At 43.4% G+C, this 26,467-nt stretch overlaps 1 protein-coding gene across 1 annotated transcript in view; it reads right to left on the bottom strand.

Moving 5' to 3' along the window:
- Window positions 1–8,827: 8,827 nt before the first annotated feature.
- The window catches only part of RNF17 (ring finger protein 17), a 200,654-nt gene continuing 183,014 nt past the window's right edge, over window positions 8,828–26,467 (bottom strand). Inside the window, exons 36-39 of the mRNA XM_077805985.1 lie at window positions 24,497–24,656; window positions 11,401–11,536; window positions 10,796–10,985; window positions 8,828–8,926 (exon numbers count right to left, since the gene is read on the bottom strand). Of these exons, the coding sequence (XP_077662111.1) occupies window positions 8,828–8,926; window positions 10,796–10,985; window positions 11,401–11,536; window positions 24,497–24,656 (585 nt within the window). The remainder of the gene's footprint in view (window positions 8,927–10,795; window positions 10,986–11,400; window positions 11,537–24,496; window positions 24,657–26,467) is intronic.

Raw genomic sequence — 26,467 nt, 5'->3', positions numbered from 1 at the left:
CTCAGGGGCTGCTGTGTTAGCTATCTGTGCAGAGCTGGGGCAGTACACAGAGGGAACACGCACGCAGCCGACTGTTATCATCGAACAAGAGTGGAGCACCACACCGGTAGCTACCGATGACAAACACCATGACCCTGGAATCTTCTTTATGCGTATCAGGGAAACCACTAGAGAGTTGTGGCCATAAAATCCCTTGGAGTAGAACAGATGACATTTTCCATTGTTCAGACAGTCAAGAGGTCTATCGCAGGCTGGCAGATGTTGTGGAAACTAGTTTTGTGCTCCTGTTTGTGATCTTGCCAGAAGTACCTGCTCAGGGAATTTGCAATTATATTCTGGAGGCCTGGTAGATAGACTGCTGCTATTTCTACCCTATTGGAGATGCACCAGTTCCATAGCTTTAGTGACACTGCGCATAAGGACTGGCAGCTGAAGTAATACATTGCTGCCTTGTTGTCAGGCATTATCCTGAGTGACCTTGTATGGCATGAAGGAAGCATTGGCAAACATATCCTACTGCTCTTAGCTTCAGTATAGTGATAGTGACTGCAGATTCCTGTGCTGACCATTGGCCCTGTGCTGGCTATTGGTAGGTGAGCTCTCCATCCCAACAGATGCATGTGCTATGCTTTTGAAGGTGCTGGATGCAAAAATGGGACTCCAACACAGACCCTCCAAGGGTCTTTCCACCATCTAAGAATCCAACACCTTCCAAGCACTCTGATGCATTTGGACAGGCTCTGTGTGTTTGGGTATATGCTGTTCTTATCCATGTCTGGAGGCATCTCCATGTAGTCACATACATGGAGGCTGATGTGACCCAGACCTGTTGACAAGACCTCACTATTTGTGGGCTGCCTGTAATCTTGAAATTAGGTTGGACTGGGTGGAGAATTTCTCCTTGGATAGGGAGGCTCTTGCTGTTGTGGAGTCCAGAGTAGCTCCTACAAAGTCTATTCCCTGTACTGCAGCTAGTATGGATTTTTTTTTTTTGCAGTTGATGTGAAGGCCCAGAGATTGGAATACTGTTAATGCTCTGGATGTTGACAACTGGATCTCTTGGGGCAACCAGCTTCTGAGAAGCCATCCGAACATGGGAACACTGAATTTGAGGCAAGCTATTACCACAGATTTCAGAGTAGCAGACATGTTAGTCTGTATTCGCAAAAAGAAAAGGAGTACTTGTGGCACCTCAGAGACTAACAAATACTGGGGAGGGATAGCTCAGTGGTTTGAGCATTGGCCTGCCAAACCCAGTGTTGTGAGTTCAATTCTTGAGAGGGCCACTTAGGGATTGGTCCTGCTTGGAGCAGGGGGTTGGACTACATGATCTCCTGAAGTCCGTTCCAACCCTGATATTCTATGAAACTTATTTGAGCATTAGCTTTCATGAGCTTATGCTCAAATAAATTTGTTAGTCTCTAAGGTGCTACAAGTACTCCTTTTCTTATTACTAAAGAGAATATCTGAATACCCTGGGGGACCAGGAGAGTCCAAACAGAAAAACCTTGATATTGACAGTGCTCTCCCCAGAGCACAAAACTTGGGAAATACTTGTGGGAGGGGTGGATGGCTACATGAAAGTAGGTGTCCTTAAAGTCAAGTACAACAATCTGTCTCCTGGATCTAAGGATGAACTTATGGAAGCTAATGTCACCATTCTGAAGTGCTGTGCTAGGAGAGTTATTTTAAGTCAAGGATTGGTTTGCATCTTTCTTAGGAACAAGGAAGTAATTGGAACTGAACTCTCTTCTGATGACTCTGGTCAGGCTGGTTCTATTGCTCCCAGAAGGAGAAGAGGCAACTTGTTTTAAGAGTTCCTCATGAGAAGGATGAGGGGTAGGGCTCAAGGGAGGAATAGAATGGAAGTGGATAGCATATCTTAATTTGACAACCTTCAGTATCCATTTGTCTGAGGTAATGTGCTAATCTTCAAGGGGGAGGAGGGTAGTTGCACAACAGGTGATCCATTGGAGTGAATTAGTTTATGCCCTCAACCAAGGTGTCAAAAGTGCCTTTTAAAAGCAGGGGCTAAGTGGGTAGAAGTATGGCTGGGAGATACCTGTTTTTGTGGGCTCCTGCTGCTTAGAGAAAGTGTGCTGATGGTACTGGAATGATCTCTATCTTTGAGCAGCTTGGGATCTACTAAAGTGCCTTTTTGTTACAGGCACATAAATCCCCAGTTATTACAACACTGCTCTGGTGTCTTGAGTATGTGGAGAGGGGAGTCTTAGGTTTACTGAAGAGCATAGGCCCTTCATAACACAAGGTCTTCCACTGTTTTGAACTTTTCTTGGAAGGCCTGAGGACTGGAGGCTGTCAGCAATATCTTGGGCAATTTACAGGGAGGCTTTCACAACCAACTGTCCTTCAGCACTGATAGACTGAAGCTGATCTTTTGGAAAATGCTCAATAAAATGTGTAATTTGGAATGTGTGTTAATCATGGAGTGAAACATCACAGTATGGGAGGGTCTAACTAGTACCAAAGGCTGGACACAAACAAATTGTAACTTGTTGCTTTTGTATAGGGAGGTAGATCTTCCCTAGTGACTCAGGTTCAGCAGAGATAATAAGATACTCACAAAAGGAACCTGGAAGGAGGTGGAGGGTTCTGATAGCTGTCAAATGAAGTTTGGGTCAGTGCTGCCTGGTGAGATGGAGGCTGTCGTAGGACTGTGGTGATCTCCCCTTTCAGAGGTATGGTGAGATACTGGTACTGGAGCATGGATGGTAGCTCTGTGTATCTTGCGGTGCCACATTGTGTCAGATAGTGCTGCTGCAGTAGTTGCTCTGAGAGTGGGAGCTATGTCTAAAGATGATTTCTTCTGCAACATGGACACCTCAGTACTGGAGTTGATTGGAGTCTCTACTGTACCCATAAAGGGATGAGATCTCCTGAAAATGAATTTGATGGGGTGATCAGTCCTTTTCCTTGTGGGGAGAGGTATTTTCCTCTTGTGCTTACTGGCTAATGGCACAGACGAAGCAGCAACTGTGGGACCAAGGCAGGCTGTACTGTAGAGGCCATTGTATAGGAGCTTAAGTCTAGTCTCTCTCTTTCTTGGATCTGCCTTTGAAATCCAGAAAAACCTTGTGATTCCCCCAATCACTGCAGGCAACTAGAGTGTCCATCACTGCGGGGAAAGAACCTGTGGTAAGTCCCACAGGTTTTATGCCCCAAGGTCTCAGGCATGACAAAGTATGCTTTGACACAGAAGATCAAAGAAAGAGGAGGGGAAGGAGGACAGTGCTAAATAAAAATATAAACTGAAATAGAAAAAACCCTACTAAGCCAAATAAATAATTCAAAGTTGAGGTGAGAAGCTGAATACAGTAGAAGGAACTGAGGTGCAGTGGGCTCGCATCTCCCTCTATGCCCTTGTTCTGAGCATAAGGTGCTGCTCTGCATAGGCACGCTCCTGCAGACACTACTTTGCAGTCTCCAATTGAGCATGCAAGGGCGTGCACAAAGTGTACAGTGGACCACCCATACATATTGACATACTCCAAAAAACTATTTTTCCTTACCTTCCCTTTTATTACAGCAGCTCATCTCTAGTAAATGGTAAAGTTTCATAGAGAAATGATAGATGCTGCTGTGATTCTTCTACATAAGGCAGTAACTTTCACTCTCAAAGATTGTGACTGAGGATTGTAGAGTACAGTGATAATCCAAAACAATAAAATATCAAACAGTCAAAGATGGAAGAAAAGCACATGATCACACCACAGGAGTGTGGACTTCAACAGCTGAAAAAGTTCCATAACCTCCCTGCCTCAATTGCTCCATCTGTAAAATAGGGGCAATTCTTCTGCTTTATAGCAGCAATAAGATTTAGTGCTTAACTGGTTGGTATTAAATATAAAAACTCCTATGCCGTATGTGACAATTCCTTCCTGGGTGCCTGTGCGGACTTGGGCCTTTTAAGAAAACATGTTAACTGGAGAAATAGTAGCAGTTCCCTCTACCACCCTGAAGGAGTTACGATTTTGCTAGGAGCTACTAGCCATTGGAAAACATTACATTTTAGATATAGTGACAGATGATAATAAAAAAAGAATACTGAGGTAACTGGAACAAACACTATGAATTCTGCCCATCGTATAGCAATTGTTCCATGGGTGCTGGGCCATTTCACCACCATGAAAGTGTTATCAAGCAAGACATTAAGTTTTCACTACATTATATCTTTCTTCCTTAAAAGAAAGCCCAACAAACTACATAATCAGTAATTATGAGGTGAGAAAATGGCCGTTTAGCAAAAACAGACTCAAGCCCTTGAAAATGGTGGTGATAGTCAGGTAGCAAGGCCTATACAGTAGGCACTGTAAAGTTTATGGCACATTCAAATTGGACACTTCAAAGAATAAGACTCAATATTTCATAGCAAACTGGGGCTCACTCAAGAGCATCACAAGCTAGTATTCAAAAGAATGTATTAAATGGAACAGTCAAACTTACCAGGAGTCTGTAATTGAACAGTGTTCTAAGAATAATGCAGGATCTGCTGGAGGTCCACCAAAACAACTAGTTAAGCAGAGTTTTCCTTCAAAATAAGGTGGCATTAAAATAAGCATTTTAAAATGGGCAAACAAGGGAGAAAAGGAAATAAGACATACTTTGTCTATTTGCTTAATGTAATGTACTGAATTATACCAGAAAGGATATTGTAAAAGCAGAGGCAGAAGAGCTAAATCCCGGAAGGGATTTGGGTGCCCAGTGTTATGACACCTAACTTTTAGGTGCTCTGTTGTCCAGTGGAATCCTCTGCTCCAACTTAAGTGCCCAGGCTCCTTTCCAATGTATGGGGTGAATTAGGCACTTAAGAATGGGATTCACAGAAGCCAGCATCCTCAGTGGGGAGCTACTTTAAGCCCCCCCACTCCCCCCTTCAAAGGAGTTAGGTGCCTATCTCTGCTTGGGGACTCACAGCTGTGAACCTCTTCTTGGAGTTGGGGCTAACCTAATAAACATGTCTTACTCAAAAATTAGACACCGTCCCATCCCCTTAGAGCTACAGCAGTTAGGCACTCAGTTCAGAGATAAGGAACCTGTTTCAAGGTCCCTCCCCCAGCCCTGCTTGATTTGGAGCAGGGACATGAACTTGGGTCTCCCATATCCCACATGACTGCCCTAATCATCAGCTTTAGTCTCTTTCTCTCTGGCCCAATTAGTATTTATACAAAGTGGAACAGCTTCAGGGGACAGATTGGGAGACAGGCCAGTCCTTGCCTACAGACAGCCCCGCAACCTGAAGCAAATACTCACCAACAACCACATACCACACAACAGAACCACTAACCCAGGAACTTATCCTTGCAACAAAGCCCGTTGCCAATTGTGCCCACATATCTATTCAGGGGACACCATCACAGGGCCTAATAACATCAGCCACACTATCAGAGGCTCGTTCACCTGCACATCCACCAATGTGATTTATGCCATCATGTGCCAGCAATGCCCCTCTGCCATGTACATTGGTCAAACTGGACAGTCTCTACGTAAAAGAATAAATGGACACAAATCAGATGTCAAGAATTATAACATTCATAAACCAGTCGGAGAACACTTCAATCTCTCTGGTCACGCAATCACAGACATGAAGGTTGCTATCTTAAAACAAAGAAACTTCAAATCCAGACTCCAGCGAGAAACTGCTGAATTGGAATTCATTTGCAAATTGGATACTATTAATTTAGGCTTAAATAGAGACTGGGAGTGGCTAAGTCATTATGCAAGGTAGCCTATTTCCTCTTGTTTTTTCCTCCCCCCCCCCCAGATGTTCTGGTTTAACTTGGTTTTAAACTTGGAGAGTGGTCAGTTTGGATGAGCTATTACCAGCAGGAGAGTGAGTCTGTGTGTGTATGGGGGTGGGTTTTTGGAGGGGGGTGAGGGAGTGAGAGAACCTGGATTTGTGCAGGAAATGGCCTAACTTCATTATCATGCACATTGTGTAAAGAGTTGTCACTTTGGATGGGCTATCACCAGCAGGAGAGTGAATTTGTGTGGGGGGGGGTGGAGGGTGAGAAAACCTGGATTTGTGCTGGAAATGGCCTAACCTGATACTCACTTTAGATAAGCTATTACCAGCAGCACAGTGGGGTGGGAGGAGGTATTGTTTCATATTCTCTGTGTATATATAAAGTCTGCTGCAGTTTCCACGGTATGCATCTGATGAAGTGAACTGTAGCTCACGAAGGCTCATGCTCAAATAAATTGGTTAGTCTCTAAGGTGCCACAAGTCCTCCTTTTCTTTTTAGGGGACAGAGAAAGACCCATCTGTGAATATCCCATAGCCTGGGGTGGGGGGTAGGGTTAGGGCACTCAACTGGGATGTGGGAGGTCTAAGTTCCTGCTCCAAATCAAGCATACTGGGAATTTGAAAACAGGTCTCCCACCTCCCAGCAGATTGCCCTAACCAACACACACTGCAATCTGGATGGCTTCAGCTCTCTTTTGTGGGAAGTGCGATCTGACTAATGTGCTGAATCACTGGATGCAGCCCTGCTCCTGAAAAGTAGGAAAGACCTAGTTTGTGAATTCTGCTGGGTCTTAGGCATGAGCTAGGGGGTCAAGCAGCTCGGCTGGGTCTGAACTTAAGTGCTCTTGAACATGCCCATTTGTGGGAATTTAGGCCCCTACAGCATTAGGCAGCAACTGAGGAGTTCTGAGGATGATCTGGGCCTCTAACTCTTGGACTTAGGTGCCTAAATTCCAGTGTAGATCTAGCCCAATTCCTCTTTGCTCCTGTCTGCTGAGAGAGGAATTGGAGCGTGCATTTAAGCTCTTCAATACACATGGCCCATAGATAATACTATCTTTACTAAACACCCAAAATACTGGTATGATGAGAGCATGTTCTATAAGGAGAAATTAAAAGCTTGCTGCAGGAGGTACTAAGAACAGAGAACAGTTTATAAACGCTAGATATTTCCAGGTGGTCACTAAGTCATTAAAATTCTGAATCATGCTGTAAAACTATGTCCAGAAAAGCTGACAACTTCGGGAGATGTTGCTCTAAAAAAGGACTATGTTAACTCTTGAGACTATTATGTTAGAACTAGGTGAGCAATCTTGAGAGCCATAAATAAGTCAGGTTTCAGAGTAACAGCCGTGTTAGTCTGTATTCGCAAAAAGGAAAGGAGTACTTGTGGCACCTTAGAGACTAACCAATTTATTTGAGCATGAGCTTTCGTGAGCAACAGCTCACTTCATAGCTCACGAAAGCTCATGCTCAAATAAATTGGTTAGTCTCTAAGGTGCCACAAGTACTCCTTTTCTTTTTATAAATAAGTCATTTCATATATGAGACACTGAATGTGCCAACATTAATTACTTCAAACACTCTTAGGTCACTATCATTTTGTTCCTTTATTTTCCCCTCTCATGTACAAACGAAGCAATAAAGTGAAAACGTCAAGACCTCCAAACTGTCCTTGGTGCTGGACCTGTCGTTTTGCTTTGGCGGTTTGAAACCCACACTCCTCAGATGACATAAACGAGGTAACCCACAACTTATTGCCTTGTACAAGTACGAAGGAAAAGCATCAACAAATAAAACAAAAGCTTTTTCTTTCAGATGCAAGGTAAACAAAACAAATATTTATTTTAACATTATCCTTCCATAGTTATGAAAACAGCTCTGAACAAAAAAACCGCACCTGAGTATTTCAGGCATTCCACTCAATTACTGTATGTAGAAAGAACAAGACAAGGCAAATTAACATGCCAGAACAAAATTTAAAAAAAAAAACAACCACCAACCCCCTCCCAAAAAAAAACCTTTCCTCTTCAGATACTGTAGTCTTCATCAAAAGCTCTCTATATAGTATACCTGGAAACACAAAAACTAGTGTCAAATTTAGATAATAAAACAGCTACTTTCTCCGTATCTGGTAGGCTCCTTAACTAAGGAGTCGAAACTACTACCAGATACAGAAAGAACAGTCCATACTGCCTCATTAATACATTATGCACTGGTGCAGATTCCCTCTGGTTTCACCAATTACTATAAAAGTAATCATAGGACAACATATACAACTATAAAGACAAGAATGACTCGTTTAGTCACCATAATAAACCCGTGAAGCAAACTAATAAGCAAAGAGACTAGTAGGAAATATGCCACCATGCACCAAGGCATATCATGTAACAAGATTCTGAAATGAATGTTTAACAGAAAAAGTATCTTGCTATCTATGGGGAAAAAAGACTGCCCAGAATATGGGAGTTGAAGAGGTTCTAGTGGAGGAAGCAGCTTGGTTCTTGCAGATGTAACTTGTCACTACTGTTTGTACAGAGAATACTGTAGAATTGCCAGTCACTTGCAATTTCACCTGTTTCGTCAGTGATTATCTGGATTACAAGCAGGCTCTAGAAGTTTCTCTTCCCTCTGTACGCTGGTTGAACTTAATAGCTTGTTCCAGTCCTTGTTGGCTCTCAAACTAGATCCTAGACTTCAGGTCAGGTTAAGCAAACAGACAAGGATTTGCTCCTCAAAGAACCAAGAGCTGCTTTTGACTGTGTGAAAACAGGCAGCATGGACTGTGTAGCTATCATCTGATCACAAGAATGTACAGTTGGGCTGCAATGTTTTGTTTTCTAATATTATACGCACTTTTTTGTTTACATATTTATTATAAAATAACTATTTGCCATTTACATTACATTAGCACCCAAAGAGTATTAAAAAAAAAAGCTAGTTCTGGTCAGATGATTATTTAAAAAACAATTGAGCCCATCGCTTAATAAATATTAGATTTAAAAAATCTTACTTTTTATAATTGCCTCAAGTGACACTTCAAGTTTACTGTACTTACATATGTCATTGATCAAAGTCTGCTAATCCCATTTCTACCAGCTTCATGTGAACTAAGCATTGTTCATCGTCATACAAAAACACAGTGTGCTCTGGAGACCGAGTCTGGAAATCAGAAATTTTCAGAAGTAGTAAGAGTTGACTGCTACAATTATTCTTCTACATCTATACTGCAGTAATGTCTAAAGGCCAACCAGACTGGAGCTCTATTGAGCTAGATACTGTACAAAAATAGGGAAAAAGGCAGTCCTTGTCCCAAACAGCTTACAGGGTAAAAGACAAGACATAACAGGTGGATGAGATAAACAAGAGGGCTGGGGTGGGAAAGACGGTTTCAAAAATAAGTGAATCATTAGTTTAATCCCATTAAGTAGAAAAAATGGCAATGATGCTAAGCTTAAAATTTGATGATAGGAATTAAAAAAGGAAAAAAACCCTTAGTTATCTGATCTGTTCATTTGAAAGTGAACATAAAACTGAAAAATATTACAGTACTGCATGAACTAAGCCTGATCTCTGTTACAAGTTTCTTTTAAAATCAATTTAAGTTTTCACTTTGCGTATATGATGAAAGTTACAATATTTTGGAAGGAAATTTTTTAGGTAAATGTTAGACACAGGATAATGACTATACAACACAAATGTCCATTTGGAAATTAAAATTTTTTGTTTTATATTAAATAGAATATTCCCACATAAAATTGTTAACTGATAGTAGTAAGTTCCTTCAGTGATTAATGCAACCCTTAGCCAAACTACCCAGTAAGAACTTTGTTTTTTTTAAACCACTTGACATTAAATATACTGAAGTAACTTAAGATGATTTTATACAAATATTCTATTATCTTTAGATTTCAGAAATTTGGTTAATGACAATGTTAACATTTTACAAACATCCCCAACTCAGATCCACAAGGCATACAAGTTTTCAATAAATAGAGTAGCCAGAATTCCAGAGCGTGTTGAAGGTAAGTGGAAGACACAAAGGCCTGGTCTACACTGTGGGGGGAGATCGATCTAAGTTATGCAACTTCAGCTATGTTATTCACATAGCTGAAGTCGACATACTTAGATCTACTCACCACGGTGTCTTCGCTGCGGTGAGTCGACAGCTAACACTCCCCCATTGACTCCACTTGCATCTCTCGCTCCGGTAGAGTACTGGAGTTGATGGGAGCGTGCTCGGTGGTTGATTTATTGTGTCTAGACTAGACAAGCTAAATCAACCACCGCTGGATCAATTGCTGCCCCTCGATCGTGTGGGTAATGTAGACAAGCCCAAAGAGAAGGGGCAGGTGGGAAAGAGATTGAAAGTAACATGTGGGACTGCTGCATGAGTTTGTATGTGTCAGTGGCTATCTAATAGATAGGGATAGAGAATAAAACGACTGATGGAGAGGCAGCTCAAACATCCCCCAAAAGCCTACTTTTTTATTGTTCACCTCCTTGACCTTCCCATCAAAGTGACAAAAAAAATCCTCTGTGATAGGTGGGTCAGATTTTCACTTTGACTATCTGGGTACCTTAACAGGAGAATGAGGAGGAATATTAGGGGGCAGCAAAAAGGCAAGGAGAAGCAGGGGAAGGAGGGAAGGAAGGAGACAGTACATTTTTAGTACTTACAGACCTATTGTTTATTTTGAGCACTGGACACCACTAACCCAAATGGAAATGTGAAGCATAAAAGCAAGAATGATGGTTTCTAGTGGAGGAGTAATAAAGGAGGTTAAAATCATGCAGGCAGGCAGGCGGGCTTGGGAAGTGGGCTGTCTGTAACATGGTGAAGAAAATTCCTATGCATTTGATCCTCTGCCTTTTTCAGAAACATCACAACATTAAAATGTTTATGAGTCTAATTTTTTTAAACCAAAGAACAAGGTTCACAATAAATCTTGTATAAGGTTCAGACATTCCACTTAAAATGTTAAAACCAAGATACCTCACGTTTGGCAGGAACTAAAAGGAAAAACTTACCACTGTTGAAGCATAGAGCTTTTTGCCTTGAAGACAGTCTATCATGGCCCATAATGCTTGCATGCTCCATTCAGGGCAGTATGGAATTCTCTTTTTTTCTGTATCATACAAAGGAGGTTTAAATCCAGCCAACAGAACTCTTACTGCTTGAGCAGGATATTGCATAAGGTGAGAAGGAATCTGACGTAATCTAAATCAGAATGAAAATCCTAGTCTTAAAATATGCAAGACAACAGTGCAATTGCTAATCACTACCTAGAACTAAAATGTTAATGAAGGATAGCTCAATGATTAGGGAACTAGCCTAGGATTTGGGAGACCTGGGTCCAAGTCCCTGCTCTGCCACCCACTTCCTGTGTGACCTCAGGCAAGTCACAAAGCCCTTCTGAGCATTAGTTTCCCATCTCTAAAATGGGGATAGTAATACTGCCCTCCCTCACAAGGGAGTTGTGAGGGAGGTGCTCAGATACTAAGGAATGGGGGCTCGCCATATAAGTACCCAAGGCAGACAGGAACAATTTAGAAGTACAGATGCAAGCTATTTTTTTTTTTAAAATACCAGATCTTGATAAATATAAGTTTAAAAAATTGAACTATGCACTTACTTGATTGTTGGTAATTTTTCAGTTGATCCATAGTCAACAAATTGAACCAAAATATTAACAGGGTCAAATTCTTTAATATAGAGTAGTTTTGCTCTATACCACAAGCTATCATTGTATTCTGCCAGGCAAGGCATTTCTGTAAGAACGAAAAAGCACATTATTTAATCCAAAATTTAGCACATATGCTATCAGAGCTGTAAAACAACTTGTATTATACCATCAAGTTTTATTTTCTGTCCTCTAATTCATGTTTTTTTTAAATAGTATCCATAATTTTTTTAAAAAGACAGAATAACTGGAAAAAAATTAAATTAATTTAGAAAGGAATGGTTACTTACCTTATAGCAAGTAAAGTCTACTTACCTGTAACTGGAGTTGTTTGAGATGGACTCTGCATAATTAATCATGGGATGCACTGGCAGAAACAGTTCAGACTGTGGAAGCTTCTCACAGCAGTGCCCTGTAGTGCTCTTATGTGCCCCTTTCTCCTCCTCCCGTGTTTCTGAATATTCTGAAAGCGAGGCTCTAAAGTTCCTTCCACTGCTTCTGCAGACTCAAGATTCCATTAGGATTTGAGGAAAAGGGGACAGTGAATGGGAAATGTGAATATGCAGAATCTAGCTTGAACTCCAGTTACAGGTAAGTAATCTTGGTTATTTCTTTGAGTGTCCTCTGCATATTCCTGCTTATGGGATAGTCTGACAAGCAGTACCTCAAAGGAAAGTTGGGACTCAAAAGTCCTAACTGAATAGGCATTGAAGTACTGTCCTACAGTAGCCTACAGGTACAGGTATTTGCTAGGTGAGGCACAGTTATATGTTAAGGCAGGGGTTATCAAACTTTGTCATAGTGAGCCTCCCTGAGCTATGAAAAAAATAACTGCCTCCCCACAGTTTACTAAAACAATATAACAAACTGAAAATCCTGTGTGTTGCAAAAAATGAATAAAAGGATAGAAGGTATTTGATCAATTATAGATCCATATGAATTTCAGAAGTGTTAATTTTAAAATACAAATGGACGCAATGAAAATAAAACTTCAAACATTTTAGGGAACAGGACACCAAACAATGATATGTTAATTCAGTATAATATCCATCAGTCCTATCTTTTCAGGGGGAGGAGTGTGTTTGTTTCCTCACCATACAAAGTAGTAGAATTCAGGGTTGGAGTGTAGAAAAGAAGAGATGTAAGTCATCTTCAGTAGAAAGCTGGGAGTGATTCTGTGTTATGATTTCAAGTATCAGGGGGTAGCCGTGTTAGTCTGTATCCACAAAAACAATGAGGAGTCCGGTGGCACCTTAAAGACTGACAGATTTATCTGAGCATAAGCTTTCGTGGGTAAAAACCTCACTATGTCTGCATCTGTAACTTTCACCCCATGCATCTGAAGAAGAGAGATTTTTACCCATGAAAGCTTATGCTCAAATAAATCTGTTAATCTTTAAGGTGCCTCCGGACTCCTTGTTGTTTTTGTTATGATCGTGGTTAATGCTGAGAAGCCTGACTCACACAAGTAGGGGGATGAAAAAGGAATGAGTCCTTTAAAAGACTGGTGTGTTAACTCATAAAATTCAGATCCCACTGATAACCAAAAGCTTTTCATTTGTGAAAATGTGTGCTGCAGTTCCTTGTTGCCTGACAGGTGGATAATGCTGTCCTCTTCTTTTGAAAACAGCATATTTGTGGGGTTTGGCTTAAAGTTCAATGAATTCCTGATCTATTGATTACATTTGTCCTTGCCCACTTCAGGAAAGTATTCACGAAACTGCTCCTACAGATCCCTTAAGTGCTAAACAATTACATCTTGGATACTGTCAACTGACAGATCGCACTGTTGCACAATGTCCTCCATGTTGAAAATATGGAAACAGATCCCTGCTGTACACATGAAGACCACAGTTCAAGTTTGTTAATGAATGCTGCTATTGGAACATTAGCAATTAAAACATTTGCATCTTGTGCCTGAAGTGACACATTCAGAGAATTCAGTCGCTTGAATATCTCAGCCAGATATGACAACAAAGATATCTCCTGGACAGCCAACAAACTTCTGCATGTAACAACTGTGTGAAGTTTGCCTCCATCTCTTTGCACAAAATGGCAAAACCCCTTGAATTAATCTGGTGCGACTTTTTATAAAGTTTACAATTTTTACTGCAACTGAAACAACATTGCTGAGCTCCTCTGCCATCTTCTTAGCACCCAATGCCTATCTGTGGATCATACAATGATTCTAGGTTGCTGTGGGCATGCTTGTACCTTTGTCACAAGCCTGCTATGCTGTCCTGCCATAGGCTGTGATCCATTGCTACAAATTCCAAAAAGTCCCCAATCAAGGCCTGTGCCTTGAACAAAAATATTTAATAGATTAAAAAGCTCTTCACCAGTTGCTTGTGTTGGAAATGAATGGCAAAACAGAAATTCCTCTTTTAATTCGTTGCTGTAGCAAAACAAATATGCATCAGTAGCTGGGTAGCATTTGATAGCTTGATAGACTCATCAATCTGAATTGAATAATATGGGCTCTGACAAAGACTTTCTAGGAGCTGCTCTTTTACATCAGTGACCATCTCTGCAATATGGGGTGAAACTATCGTTAGAAAGTATGATCACATCTAGGTGTGATGCTGCTTTCTCTCCTATAATCACTGTGCATATATCCATTGCAGCTGGAAGTAGTTTCTCACTTATGTTGTGTGGTTTAACCGCTTTGGCAATGCACAAAGCCACATGGTAAGAAGCCTCTGTAGCATTCATGGTGACAGTGCTGTACACATTCACAGCGTTTTTTGTCCTGTTAACTCATTGAGCTTTCTCTCAGAAAAAACTCTACAAATTTATATATTAAGGTAGGCTAGCTTGCTTCAAGATGTCAGTGTAGCTTCCATGGCTGCATACTGTTGTTTGACAGTACTTTGCCACATACAAGACACTGAGGCCTTGGTGCATCGCTGGACCTGCTCCATGTAAAGCCTGGTTGAAATAAGTTTTGTAATATTTTTGGCTTCTGTGTTTTGCTGGAGCTGCCACTGCTGCCCTCACGTTGGTTTGTGTTGTACACTTTTCTCCCTTTGTCACAAAATGATTAATTTCTCATGTAAGCTGTTTCTCACTGTATGCACGCTGCTTATAATGTTTTAAAATTTACTTGGGGGAAAAAGCCACACTAAGTGTAAGTATAAGCCAGGTCTGAATGAACTCTCCTTTGACAGCTAGTTGGGGAGGAGGAGAGACTTCAGGAGCAAACTGTATTTACATGAACACACCTACTCTGCCAAGATATCAAGCAGATAGAGCGGTGTTGCTCAAAATGATCAACTTTGGCTGGTGTTGGGTTACAAATCACTTGAGTACTGAATGCAGGGGTAGTGAAATGTTATCAATACTGCTGTCTTTATTGTATGAAGCAGAACTGTACTTAACTTTTCCCAAATGAGGGGGTCACCCTCAGCTAAAAGAACCTCGTTAAACCAGGAGCTCGAATGCCAGATTCCTGTGAAAGTAAGAGGAGTGAGGACAGGTGTCCCAGCCAGGAGGTGTGACTCTCTCTAAGGGTCCCCGGTCTGGTTTAACCAGTTCCTCCTCACTGTTCAAAGGTAGAGCTAAACAGGCTTCATTAGGAGACTTTTGTTATTTCAAGTACTCGATAAGAGTGGAAATCACTTGTGGTGGGGCTTGCTGAGAGTTAAAAATCACTAAGAGACTGACCTACAGAGGTCACAGCAGAGAGGCAGGTGGCAGCAGAAGGTAACTGATGGGTGGTTGGCGAAAGTGGCAAGCAGTTGGCTGGTAGGGCAGCTAGGTAACAAGGAACAGCCGCTGGCAGGGCAGCCAGGCGGGGCAACCAGCGGAGAGGAACCGTGGCTGGTGGGGTAGCCAGCCAGAGCAAGGAGCCTTCTTCCCTTGGTGGGAGGTAAATTCACACAGATGCAGCTCTGAACCCTGGGTCCTCACTGACCAAGGACAACCACTGTGAACAGTGTATGGTGAGGGAGCAGAAGAGAGCACAGTAAAGGAACTTTTGGTTGTAGAACTCAAGAACATGAGGCAGAAGACTCTGCCCCACACACTCTGGCGTGGGTGTTCTGCTCAGAGTTTTGTTTATGAATCCTGCTTGTGGCATTTTCCCTAATTAATGTTGGATGACTCTCCTCCTTTCATTAAAAGTTTCTTTTCTACGCTTAGACTCTCTGCTTGTGAATGGGGAAGTATTGCCTCTCAGAGGAGCTCGGGGTGGTGTGTAATTTTTCCAGGTTAGTGAGTGGGGGGCTCAAGACAACTCTGTGTTGTATTCTCCAGCTGTCCCCTTTAGTCCCATCTCCTGACTCCCAGGTGTGCACAACCCTTTTGCATGAGTCCAAGCCACCCAGGCCTGACAGTCAAAGCTCTTAAAAAGCACACTGCTCGTGCCTCCCTTGACACATTCCTGTGTGCCCCAAGTTTGAGAACCACTGAGTTAAGGCAATAATGCAATGAGCCTACAAGCCTCAAGGTCTGTAAAAAAAAATCTAAGCTAAATTAACTAGGCATAAGCCCCAACAAGCCTTAGCATAAGTATAACCAAGAGCGATCCTAGAAGATCGTAAGATATCACAACAAAGACTGCCGTAAAGACTAAACTTCTGGTAGGTAACCACGCTTGAAATATTTTTAGTTTGGGAAGTCAATAGATGTAATAAGCTTGAGGTAAAAGGATGAATAACCTATGGGAGAAGTTTCAGAGTAACAGCCGTGTTAGTCTGTATTCGCAAAAAGAAAAGGAGTACTTGTGGCACCTTAGAGACTAACCAGTTTATTTGAGCATGAGCTTTCGTGAGCTACAGCTCACTTCATCAGATACCATGCAGTTGATAGATTTCCACTCCATACGGCTTAATGCAGTGCCTTGCATAATGACAGGTTTCAGAGTAACAGCCGTGTTAGTCTGTATTCGCAAAAAGAAAAGGAGTACTTGTGGCACCTTAGAGACTAACCAGTTTATTTGAGCATGAGCTTTCGTGAGCTACAGCTCACTTCATCAGATATGGGAGAAGGGCATCCCAACATTAGTCGGGTGAGGAAATACTAATAAAGGGAGAACCCCCTACTGAACATGCATTAGGCATAGTGGCCACAGCGTCACACATTATAAAAGTTGTATTCCAGCCTGTGTGCTTTGGGAGGGAGAGATGAAGTCCCTGGGAGATGCCAAGATGACGACCATTGATGATGGTGATGAGTAAGATAACTCAGACTTTGAGGCCGGAAGGGACCATCATGATCGTCTAGTCCAGGGTTTCTCAACCCATGGGTCAGGACTAGTGTGACCAGATAGCAGGTTTGAAAAATAGGGACAGGGGGTGGAGGGTAATAGGCGCCTGTATAAGACGAAGCCCTGAATATCAGGACTGTTCCTATAAAATCGGGACATCTGGTCACCCTAGTCAGGACACAAAATTGGGTCACACAGCAGCTCCTGTGACTTCTGGCTCAGAGGGCTGGCTGGGCTCGCCTCCCTGGCTCCAGGCACTGCAATCTCTGGGGTCCTAGCACCACTCAGGTTTGGCCCAGTCATTATGACGACGGGAGTCCGGTTAGGCCAAATTTGAATGAGTGGCACTGCAACGCCATGAGCTACGAAACACCACTCACACAAATTCGGTCCAGTCAGGGGGAGGGCAAACCTGCAGCACTGCAACCCCAGAGGTTGCAATGCCCTGAGCTGAGAGCCAAGACCAGCCAATTCCATGCACAGGAGCTGCAGGAGCCGCCACTGTGGGGTGAGTGCTGGGCAGGACACTCTCCCCTCCACCCGGAGGCAGGACCCGATCAAAATCACCCCAGGGACTCCACCCCCAGACTATTTACTGGGTCGCAACAGGCCATACACAGTTACAAATGGGTTCTGAGCCAAAAAAGTTTGAAAACCACTGATCTAGTCAAATCACAGGCCACAGAACCTCACTTACCCCTTCCTGTAATAGACCCATAACCTGTGGCTGGGTTACCAAACTCCTCAAATCACAATTTAAAGACTTCCAGTTACAGAGAATCCACCATTTATTCTAGTTTAAAACAGCAACTGACCTGTGCACCATGCTGTAGAAGAAGGCAAACCCCCCCACCCCACCCCCGGTCTCTGGCAATCTGACCTGGGGAAAAATTCCTTCTTGACCCCAAATATGGTGATCAGTTGAACTCTGAGCATGTCCGCAAGACCCACCAGCCAGACACCCGGGAAAGCATTCTCTGTAATAACTCAGAGCCCTGCCCATCTAGTACCCCATCTCTGGCCACTGGGGAGTTTTGCTACTAGCAGTCACAGATGGGCCACATGCCATTGTAGGCAATTTCATCATACCATCCCCTCCATAAACTGATCAATCTCAGTCTTGGAACAAATTTAGTTTTTGCCCCCACTGCTCCCCTTGGGAGGCTATTCCCAAACTTTGTTCCTCTGGTGGTCAGAAACCTTCATCTAATTTCAACCCTAAACTTGTTGATGGCCAGTTTATATCCATTTGTTGTGTCCACACTGGCACTGAACTTAAATAACTCCTCCTCCCTCCCTGGTATTTATCCTTGTGATGTTCTTGTAGAGAATAAGCGTATCTCCGCTCAGCTTTCGTTTGGTTAGGCTAAATCAAGCCAAGCTCCTTGGCAGGTTTTCCATTCCTCTGATCATCCCAATACCCCTTCTCTGCACCTGTTCCAATTTGAATTCATCTCTCTTGAACATGGAGACCAGAAGTGTGCACGTATTCCAGATGAGGTTTCACCAGTGCCTCATATAATGGCAACACCACCACTTCCTTATCTCTACCGGAAATACATCCTGATGCAACCTCGGATTTCAGGTTGTTTTGCAAGGGATGGTGGAAGGATATGGATGCTCAGCTCTTACTGTATAATCTCTACCTACTCTGTGGGGCTAGAGTGTTTATGAATTTGCTAACTATATTAATAAAAATATTATAAATATAGTGCGATTTCCTAAGTGTGAATGATACAACCATGCACATCAGGGCTCCAAACTGAACAGTAATTTTGGTAATACTGATCTAATCTTGGGACAAGAATCTATCAAATTTCAGAGTGCTAATTGGGGAAATTAAATCAGTAACATAATCAATATATCAGGCAACACTACCAAACTTAGCATTCAACCTAGATGCTAGATCTAGGGAGTAGTGTTTTGTAAATACAGATAGAATTCCAAGTAGCAGACCTATAGATCTCTCTACAACTTGAATATGTCTAAGGCATACTCCCGCAAGAGTAGAACAGATGCTAGTTTACAGCTTTTCTCTATGCACTATCCAGCCCATCTAGATAATGTCTAAGAAGAAATAGTGAGTCTCTTATGGTTGTCTACACATGAAACAAGGAGACTAGAAATCCTAAATTCCTTGGTTCTGTTAAGATAGTAAGCCAGAGCTCTTTTAGCATCCAAAGTAACTTTAAGTACTTAAGCTTTAAGTTAAGTAGCTTTAACTCACCTATATAAGCATGAGACCTAGGGAAAAATATTGGCAGATTGTTTGATTAAGATGAAAGTTAGATACCACATGGGAAGGAAACTAGGGTAGGGCAAAATATCACCTTATTTTTGTGAAAGACAATGAATGGAAGATCAGCCTCAAGGGCATGTAGTTCATTCATCTAGCCAACGTTAGGCTACAATGAAAGCAATTCTGATAGATAGCTGGAACAGAGAACACTGCTATAGACTCAAAGGCAGGCTTCATATCTGAGGAAGAACTAAACTGAGATCCCATGACAGTACTGATTCTTTATTAGTGGCTACATTTCAGCAAGTCCCTTTGTTAATTGGTTTATTGTATCATGTGTAAAGACTGATTTATTATCTATCAATGCATGGTGGACAGCTACTACATGAACCTTCAAAGGAGGAGAGGGAAAGTCATGAAAGCTTTACCTCAAGTACATATTCAAGAATAGGTTGAACTAGTGCTTCGGGTGGATTTGTAAGTTATTCACTCACCCACTTCACAAATCTGGTCCATTTGAGATGATAGTACCCTCTAGTTGACTGTTTTCTACTTAATCAATATTTACTGCACTTGTAATGGACAAGATTTCTCAAGGTCCAGTACAGTCTTATAGCTCATGCAGTGAGGTCTGCAAGATAGAGGGTCTGGGTAGACATAAACGCTTCCCTCCTGTTGAGCTAAAGTTAGAAAGGCTAACAACCACTTCTGTATTGGCCCATGCTGGGACAATAAAAATTAATTTTGGGTCTGACTTTTCTTATCTTTATCCCCCTCTGGTGAAAAGGAAGGCACAGAGCAGAACTTCTACCCTAATGAGGAGAAAGGTGTCCGATATGGATAGACTTTCTCTCGGCTCTTGAATAGAACAGATGACATTTTGCATTTTGTATTATTCTGAGCAAATCTTAACCCCACAGGGTAAAGATCTTGTCTACAGTGGATTTGTTTAAATGACCACTCACGCAGTTCCATTACATCTCTGCTCAGCTGATCCGCCAGGCCCAAGAAGTGAAGCGCTTCCACTTGGCCAAGTAGATCGCTCTGATAGAGGACATGCTCTGAGCAGGCTTGCTACTCCTGGTTCAGCCACATAGCTGCCAGGTGCAGGGACACAAGGTTTGGGTGGAGTAGCTGGCCTTGGTTCTGTAAGATCAAATCCGGACACACGAGGAGCTCTAGTGAAGCTACTACAGAAAGGTCCAGGAGCATGCTGAACCAGTGCTGGCACGGCCATACCAGGGCAATCAAGATTACCTTTGCCTTGTCCCTTTTGATTTTCAAGAGGACCTTGTGTACCAACGGTATATGTGGAAAGGCATACAACAGATCCCTTGACCACGGCCATAGGAAGATGTCTGACAGGTAACCGTCGCCAAGCCCATGCATTGAGCAGAGCTGATTACCTCTGGGTGGAGGGACCACTCGTGGTGAGAAGAAAAGGACCTGCTAAGGTGATCTGCCAGTGTATTCCGGTCCCCTGGAAAGTGCGATGCCTTGAGATGAACGTGTTGCATGCAGAAGTCCCACAATTGAAGAGCCTCTTGGCACAGGGCCGAGGAGCAAACTCCCTCATTCTTGTTGACATAAAACATCACGTCTGTATTGTCTGTCAGGACCTGCACTACCTTGCCCGACAGGTAGAGAAGGAACACCCGGCAGGCCAAGCGAATTGCCCTGCGTTTCCTGACATTTATGTGCAGGGAGAGTTCTCCCTGTGACTAGAGGCCCTGGGTACTGTGACTGCAGAAGTGGGCTCCTCACCCCAGGTCTAACCCATCTGAGATTCATGTCACCAATAAGCATGGGGTGGCAAAGGGAACCCCGGTCATAATTGACTGTGGATCTGACCATCAAGTTAATGATGCTAGAATGGCCAAAGGGATTGTAATAACTAAGTCCAAATGGTGCCTTCTGGGGGAGCAGACTAACACCAGCCACATCTGAAGAGGTCTGAGGTAAAACTGTGTGTACTGCACCACGTAAGTGCATGCTGACATATGACCGAGCAGCCTGAGGCATACCAGAGCAGTCATGAGTGGGTGGGATCTGACAGGGGCAATTAGCTCGGACATCACCAGAACTGGGCTTCTGGCAGGTAGGCTCTGGCCCGAATAGAGTCGAGCACTGTTCCTATAAACTCTAGCCTCTGAATTGGAATCAGAGTGGATTTCTGCTAATTTATCAGCAGGTCCAGCTCTTGACAGGTGGCCCATACTTTGCTCACACTGTGTTGAACCTGAGCTCATGAACGATCCTTGACTAACCAGTTGTTGAAATAGGGGTAGATATGTACACCACGATGTCTTAGGTAAGCTTAAACTACTGCCATACACTTCGTGAAAACCCTTGGGGCTGACACCAGTCTGAAACAGAATGTGGTGAATTGGTAGTGGCGCTCGCCCACCATGAATCATAGGAATCACCTGTGACCATGGAAGATGGAGATGTGGAAATAAACATCCTTTAGTCTGAGTACCAGTTTTCCGGATCCAGGGAGGGAAAGATGGATGCCAGGGAGACCATGCGGAATTTGAACTTCTTGAGATATTTGTTGAGGCAATGCAGGTCTAGGAGGCCTGAGGCCCCTTTGGCCTTTACGATTAGGAAATATCAGGAGTAGAACCCTTTTCCCTCTCAAGTCTCAAGCAACTTCCTCTATGCCCCCCACACGTAGGAGGGTTTCTACCTCCTGGATGAGGAGATGCTCGTGAGAAGGGTCCCAGAATAGGGACAGGTATGTGGGTTGGGAGGGAAGAATGGATAAACTGCAGGGTGTACCCAACTGTCATGGTGGAAAGCACCCAGTGGTCTGAAGTTATTTGGGGGACACAGTACAAAATGGAAATAAACAGTCCAAAAACAAAAGGGGAATGGTGGATCCTGGGTTAAGTCCAGTAGGCCGTCCTTGGTTGCACTCTCGAAAGGCCTGTCTCGGGCCAGCCAGGTATTGGCCCAAGCCTGACTGGCAGGCCAAGATCTGCACTTATAACCCTTCCCTTTTTTCTTGTCGGGCTCGTGTCTAAAAGGCCCCAAAAATCTTGAATGTGGCTGCGGCCAGAAGTGCCTTCTGGAGGCTGGGGGCGTGTAAAGGCCTGGAGATCGCAGCATGGCCCTTGAGTCCTTCAGGTTGTTCAGCTTGGTGTCCATCTGCTCCAAGAACAATGCACGGCCCTTGAAAGGGAGGTCTTGGACCAACTGCTGCACCTCGTGAGAAAGGCCCAAGGACTACAACCACGAGCTGCACTGCATGGACACTTCCAAGACCCTCAACCTGGCCACCGAGTCAGCCACATTCAAGGCAGCCTAAAAAGAGGCCCTGCCTACCACCTTGCCTTCCTCCAGAATGACCAGGAATTCTTACCTTGACTCCTGAGGCAGAGAGTCTTTGAACTTGGCCATAGAGTCCCAAATGTTATAACTATCTTCCCAGCAGTGCCAGCTGGTTGGAGATCTGGAGGTGTAGGCTAGCTGTTGAATATACCTTTCTGCCGAACAAGTCAAGTCTCTCCGCATCCTTATTTTTAGACATGACACTTGCCTGACCCTGTCTGTCCCGCTCATTTGCGGTGGAAACCACCAGGGACCCAGGGGGAGGGTGCAAGTACATGTATTCATACCCCTTAGCCAGGACTTATTTTTTCTCTGCCCTTTTCGAAGTTGGGGCAGAGAAGACGGGGTCTGCCAGTGCTTTAACCAGTTTTAGCACCCCATCATAGACTGGCAGTGCAACCTTAGAGGGGGCTGTTGCAGCTAAAAATATCAAAGAGGCTGTCCATGGGCTCCTTCAGTTCCTCTGCCTCTAGCCCCAAATTCGTGGCAACCCGTTTAAGGAGATCTTGGTGAGTCTGGAAGTCGTCCAGTGGCAGTGGGTGGAACCCACAACTGCCTAATCTGGGGACGAGGAAGATGCCACCACCACAGGAGGAGCTGGAAAGTCCTCTGCTACTGGGGTCACCTCCACTTAAGCCACTGCTGGGGTCTTGGTACTGGGTTTGGAGTCCGAGTCGGGGTCCTGTACTGGCTGGGGTGTTGCCAAGACTCACTTCTCAGATGTGGCTGTGGATGACAGATGGGAGTGGGGGCCTGGCATTGGAAAGAACCCCCCATGGGTTCCAATATTGCCAGCGTACTGGCCACTGCCCTGGTGGCCAAGTGCCCACAGCAGGACCACCACCAAAGTCCAGTGTGTAAGAAAAGTGGGGTCTCCTTGGTGGGGGGATGGATTCCTCTTGCTCTCTGATGAGTGTTCCTCCCTTGGAGACCATGGCGGAGCCGTTGCCGTTCCCACCTGCTGGATATGATGTGGAGTCAGGGAATGGTGCCGGGGGATGGAGACCAGCGCCATGCTTCCAGTGACTGATGCCAATGAGTTGGGGACAGGTGTCATGAAGCTGGTGAGCTAGGCCGTGGAGCTGGAGACCAGTGCCGGGATGCTGGGGACCGGTGTTGGGTTGACGACCACTGCGGCCGACCCATAGGGGGGTTTGCCTCTGGAGGGAGCAGTCTTCAATGAATAGTGGCCTCATGGTCTGTGCAGTACTGGGAGGGCCATCAGGTCCTCTGCTTCCTGAAATGCCTCCGGTGTCAAGGGGGATCTCAAGTGTAGGGTGCCTCAACTGCTCCCAGGAGTCAGTGATGGTTCCCTGACTGGGCTCAACTGCCATCAACCGCAGCTCTGGGGAGGACGAGTGGCCCAGAAGGGGTCTCACCTTGTCAGCCACTCACCTCTTATCCTTTTTCGACACAGGTGAGTGCCATCTTTCAGTGCACAGTTTCTTGTGCCGCTTCCTCAGCACTGAAGATGGTAAATGGTGCCAAGCAGACCATGATGCTGGGGGAGCACTCCGTACTGAGGCAGAAGTGCTCAGCGCTGAATCAGAGTGGGACAGCTCCAAGGCCAGTCTGAGCACTGCTTCCATTAGCAGGGCCTTCAGATGAATGTCCCTGTCCTTTTGTGTGTGTGGCCTGAAGCTCCTGCAGATCATGCACCTGTCTTTAATGTGGGCTTCTCTAAGGCACTTTAAGCAGCTCACATGCAGGTCGCTCACTGGCATGGGCTTATGACAGGTAGCACACGGTTTGAAACACGGGGACCAGGGCATGCCCTGTCCCTGGGACAACATCCTGGAATGCGACCACTATCTACTTCAACTTAACTAACTGCTAACAACTAAGTCCTAACTATATACAAGAATAACAGAGTTGAAAAACCACTAGAAGAACTTGCAAGCGCAAAAGAGAAGTCATTCCAGCAATTGTCACGGGTGATGAGAAGAAACTGAGGGGGTCTGGGGCCAGCAGTGCCCCTTATACTGGCGCATGAGAACGGGACTCCAGGGGGTGCTAGGGATGGCCCTATGGATACCACTAAGGGGAAAATCTCTGGCAACTGTGCACATGGGAGCGCACACACCTAACATGGAGTTGATATGAACACTCTAAGAACCACCACTATTGTCTCTTGTGACTCTGACACTCCCAAAAGAATTTATAGTTTTAAGTTTTATTTAAAACTATAGACACACATAAAATAGAAGTATTTACTCAATAGGTTTGTACTTCTGTAAGGTATAACCAGGAAAACAAATCTGCAAAAATACCTGTTCTAAAATCTGTTAGAAAAGGAAGAGACTCCACATTCTGATTACAGTGCTTCAGGACTTGATCTAGACTCTCAGATTCCAAATCCCAGCTGACACCACTATCTTCTGTGTCGCTCTGCTGGTTAAGGCCCTCTGCTGATTCAAGGCAAATGTACATCTAAAAAAGAAAAGTTTTATAAAAGACAAAGATTACAGCTTTCACAGACACATCAGAATTAACTGCCATGTGTAATAAGTGATCAAGGGATATTAAGAGGATAACGGTTTTTATCTTGGAAAGATCTGTCACTAAGAAACACTGCCCCTCCTCGCTAATTCTTCTTTCCTCCACACCTTAAAATTAGTTTTACATTTTACTACTCAGGTTTAGTTCAAGGCAACCAGTTACTACTTATTAATGCCACACCTTGTAACCGTGGTAACATAAGCCCTGCATATACGAAAGTGTGCAGGTGTTAGACTTCCACAGAGGCTTGGTCTAATTCAGGGTTCCCTCCCACTCCTCTGGATTTGCCACTATGGAAAATTAAAATTTAAACAGATTCAATCTGAAATTCATGGAAAAAACTTCTAAAATGGTTTCTTTCTCTTGCAAAGCATGAAAACATTCTATTTCATCTAAATTTTATTTTTAATATGGCCTATTAGTATAAATGTGTGCATCAGTATAAATAAGCAAATAACTGTAATACAGAGAGCTAAACTTTCATTAATATACAAAGCTATGGTCTGCATCAAATCTCCAGTCGCAGGCATATGGAGTGCATGCATACCCATGTTGTAGAATATAGACAGGGGCCAGAATCTGAAAAAACTCACCATTACTATCCACCCTTGATTAAGAAAGATTCTAATTACAATGTACTATTACTTTTCTAATCACGGTAATGCATTTTATACTGACGTTGCATATACATAACTGCTGCCCAAAAGTAAAGGAATATGAGTAGAGTTTCTAGCAGTGGCTTTATAATTGAATATTTATCCTGATCAAAAGCATATAGAAGTTCAGCTTATTCATGGACAAGGAACCAAAAGCATTTGTTAGATAATTAAATTAAGAACATATATTCTATTTTAATTCTTAAACTGGAAGCCCATCACTAAGGTATTTAAGCACCTTAACATCACGTTCTAAATTCAGTCTTATATTTTAAGACCATTAGCTCTACCAAGAAACTTCCATGGTTTCATGTAGAAAGCTAGAGCAGTATACAAAAAGAGTCATTAAAGAGAGTAACAGAGCCACTGATGGATTTATCAAGCAACATAACTTTAATAGCTCAATGTAAACCAATCCCTCCTTCAGATTTTATGACTGAACCAGCTTCTCACTGGTATGTGGTTTGGGGTCTGATCCAAAATTCACTGAAGTTTGTGGGAGTCTTTCATTTGATTACAATGTGCATAAGATTAGGCCCTTGTCCAGAAGGGGCAGTACCAGGAGCAGCTGTGTGGACTGAGAGAAAAAAAAATGCTGAATAGGAGGCCAACAAAAGAAAAATGGTAATATACTAAAAGCCTACAAAATAGAACATTGTGGCATAAGACTGTTTCACCACTTCAATATAAGAAGGAAAATACAGGAGAGGAAATCAGTATGCTGCCACAGTGATCAAATCCAATTACTTATTGTCTATTACAGCAAATGAATAATAAAAAAAAAAAATCAGACCGGTTTGAAGAAAAAAAAAACAACCAACAACAAGAAGTCCCATGGTCCAAATACATTTCTGAGGGAACATCTGTGAGTGCAAGTTTCTTTCTTCTTCTACACCTCTGTATTTCATGTGGAACATAGGGCTTTCACCACTGCCTTCCATCTTTGCTAGTCTCCTGTGGCAGTCTTTGCTTCTTTCCACTTTATTCAGATAGGTTTCAATTCTGCTTCTGTTGTGGTTCTAACTCACTGCCTCCTGCCCTGGGGGTTCCAGTTCAATGCCTATCTTGTTATTTTATTGGGTTTTT

The sequence above is a fragment of the Eretmochelys imbricata genome, chromosome 1 (genome assembly GCF_965152235.1).
Source record: "Eretmochelys imbricata isolate rEreImb1 chromosome 1, rEreImb1.hap1, whole genome shotgun sequence".
NCBI classification, from domain to species: domain Eukaryota; kingdom Metazoa; phylum Chordata; order Testudines; family Cheloniidae; genus Eretmochelys; species Eretmochelys imbricata.
This window is presented reverse-complemented; position numbering and strand designations above follow the sequence as displayed.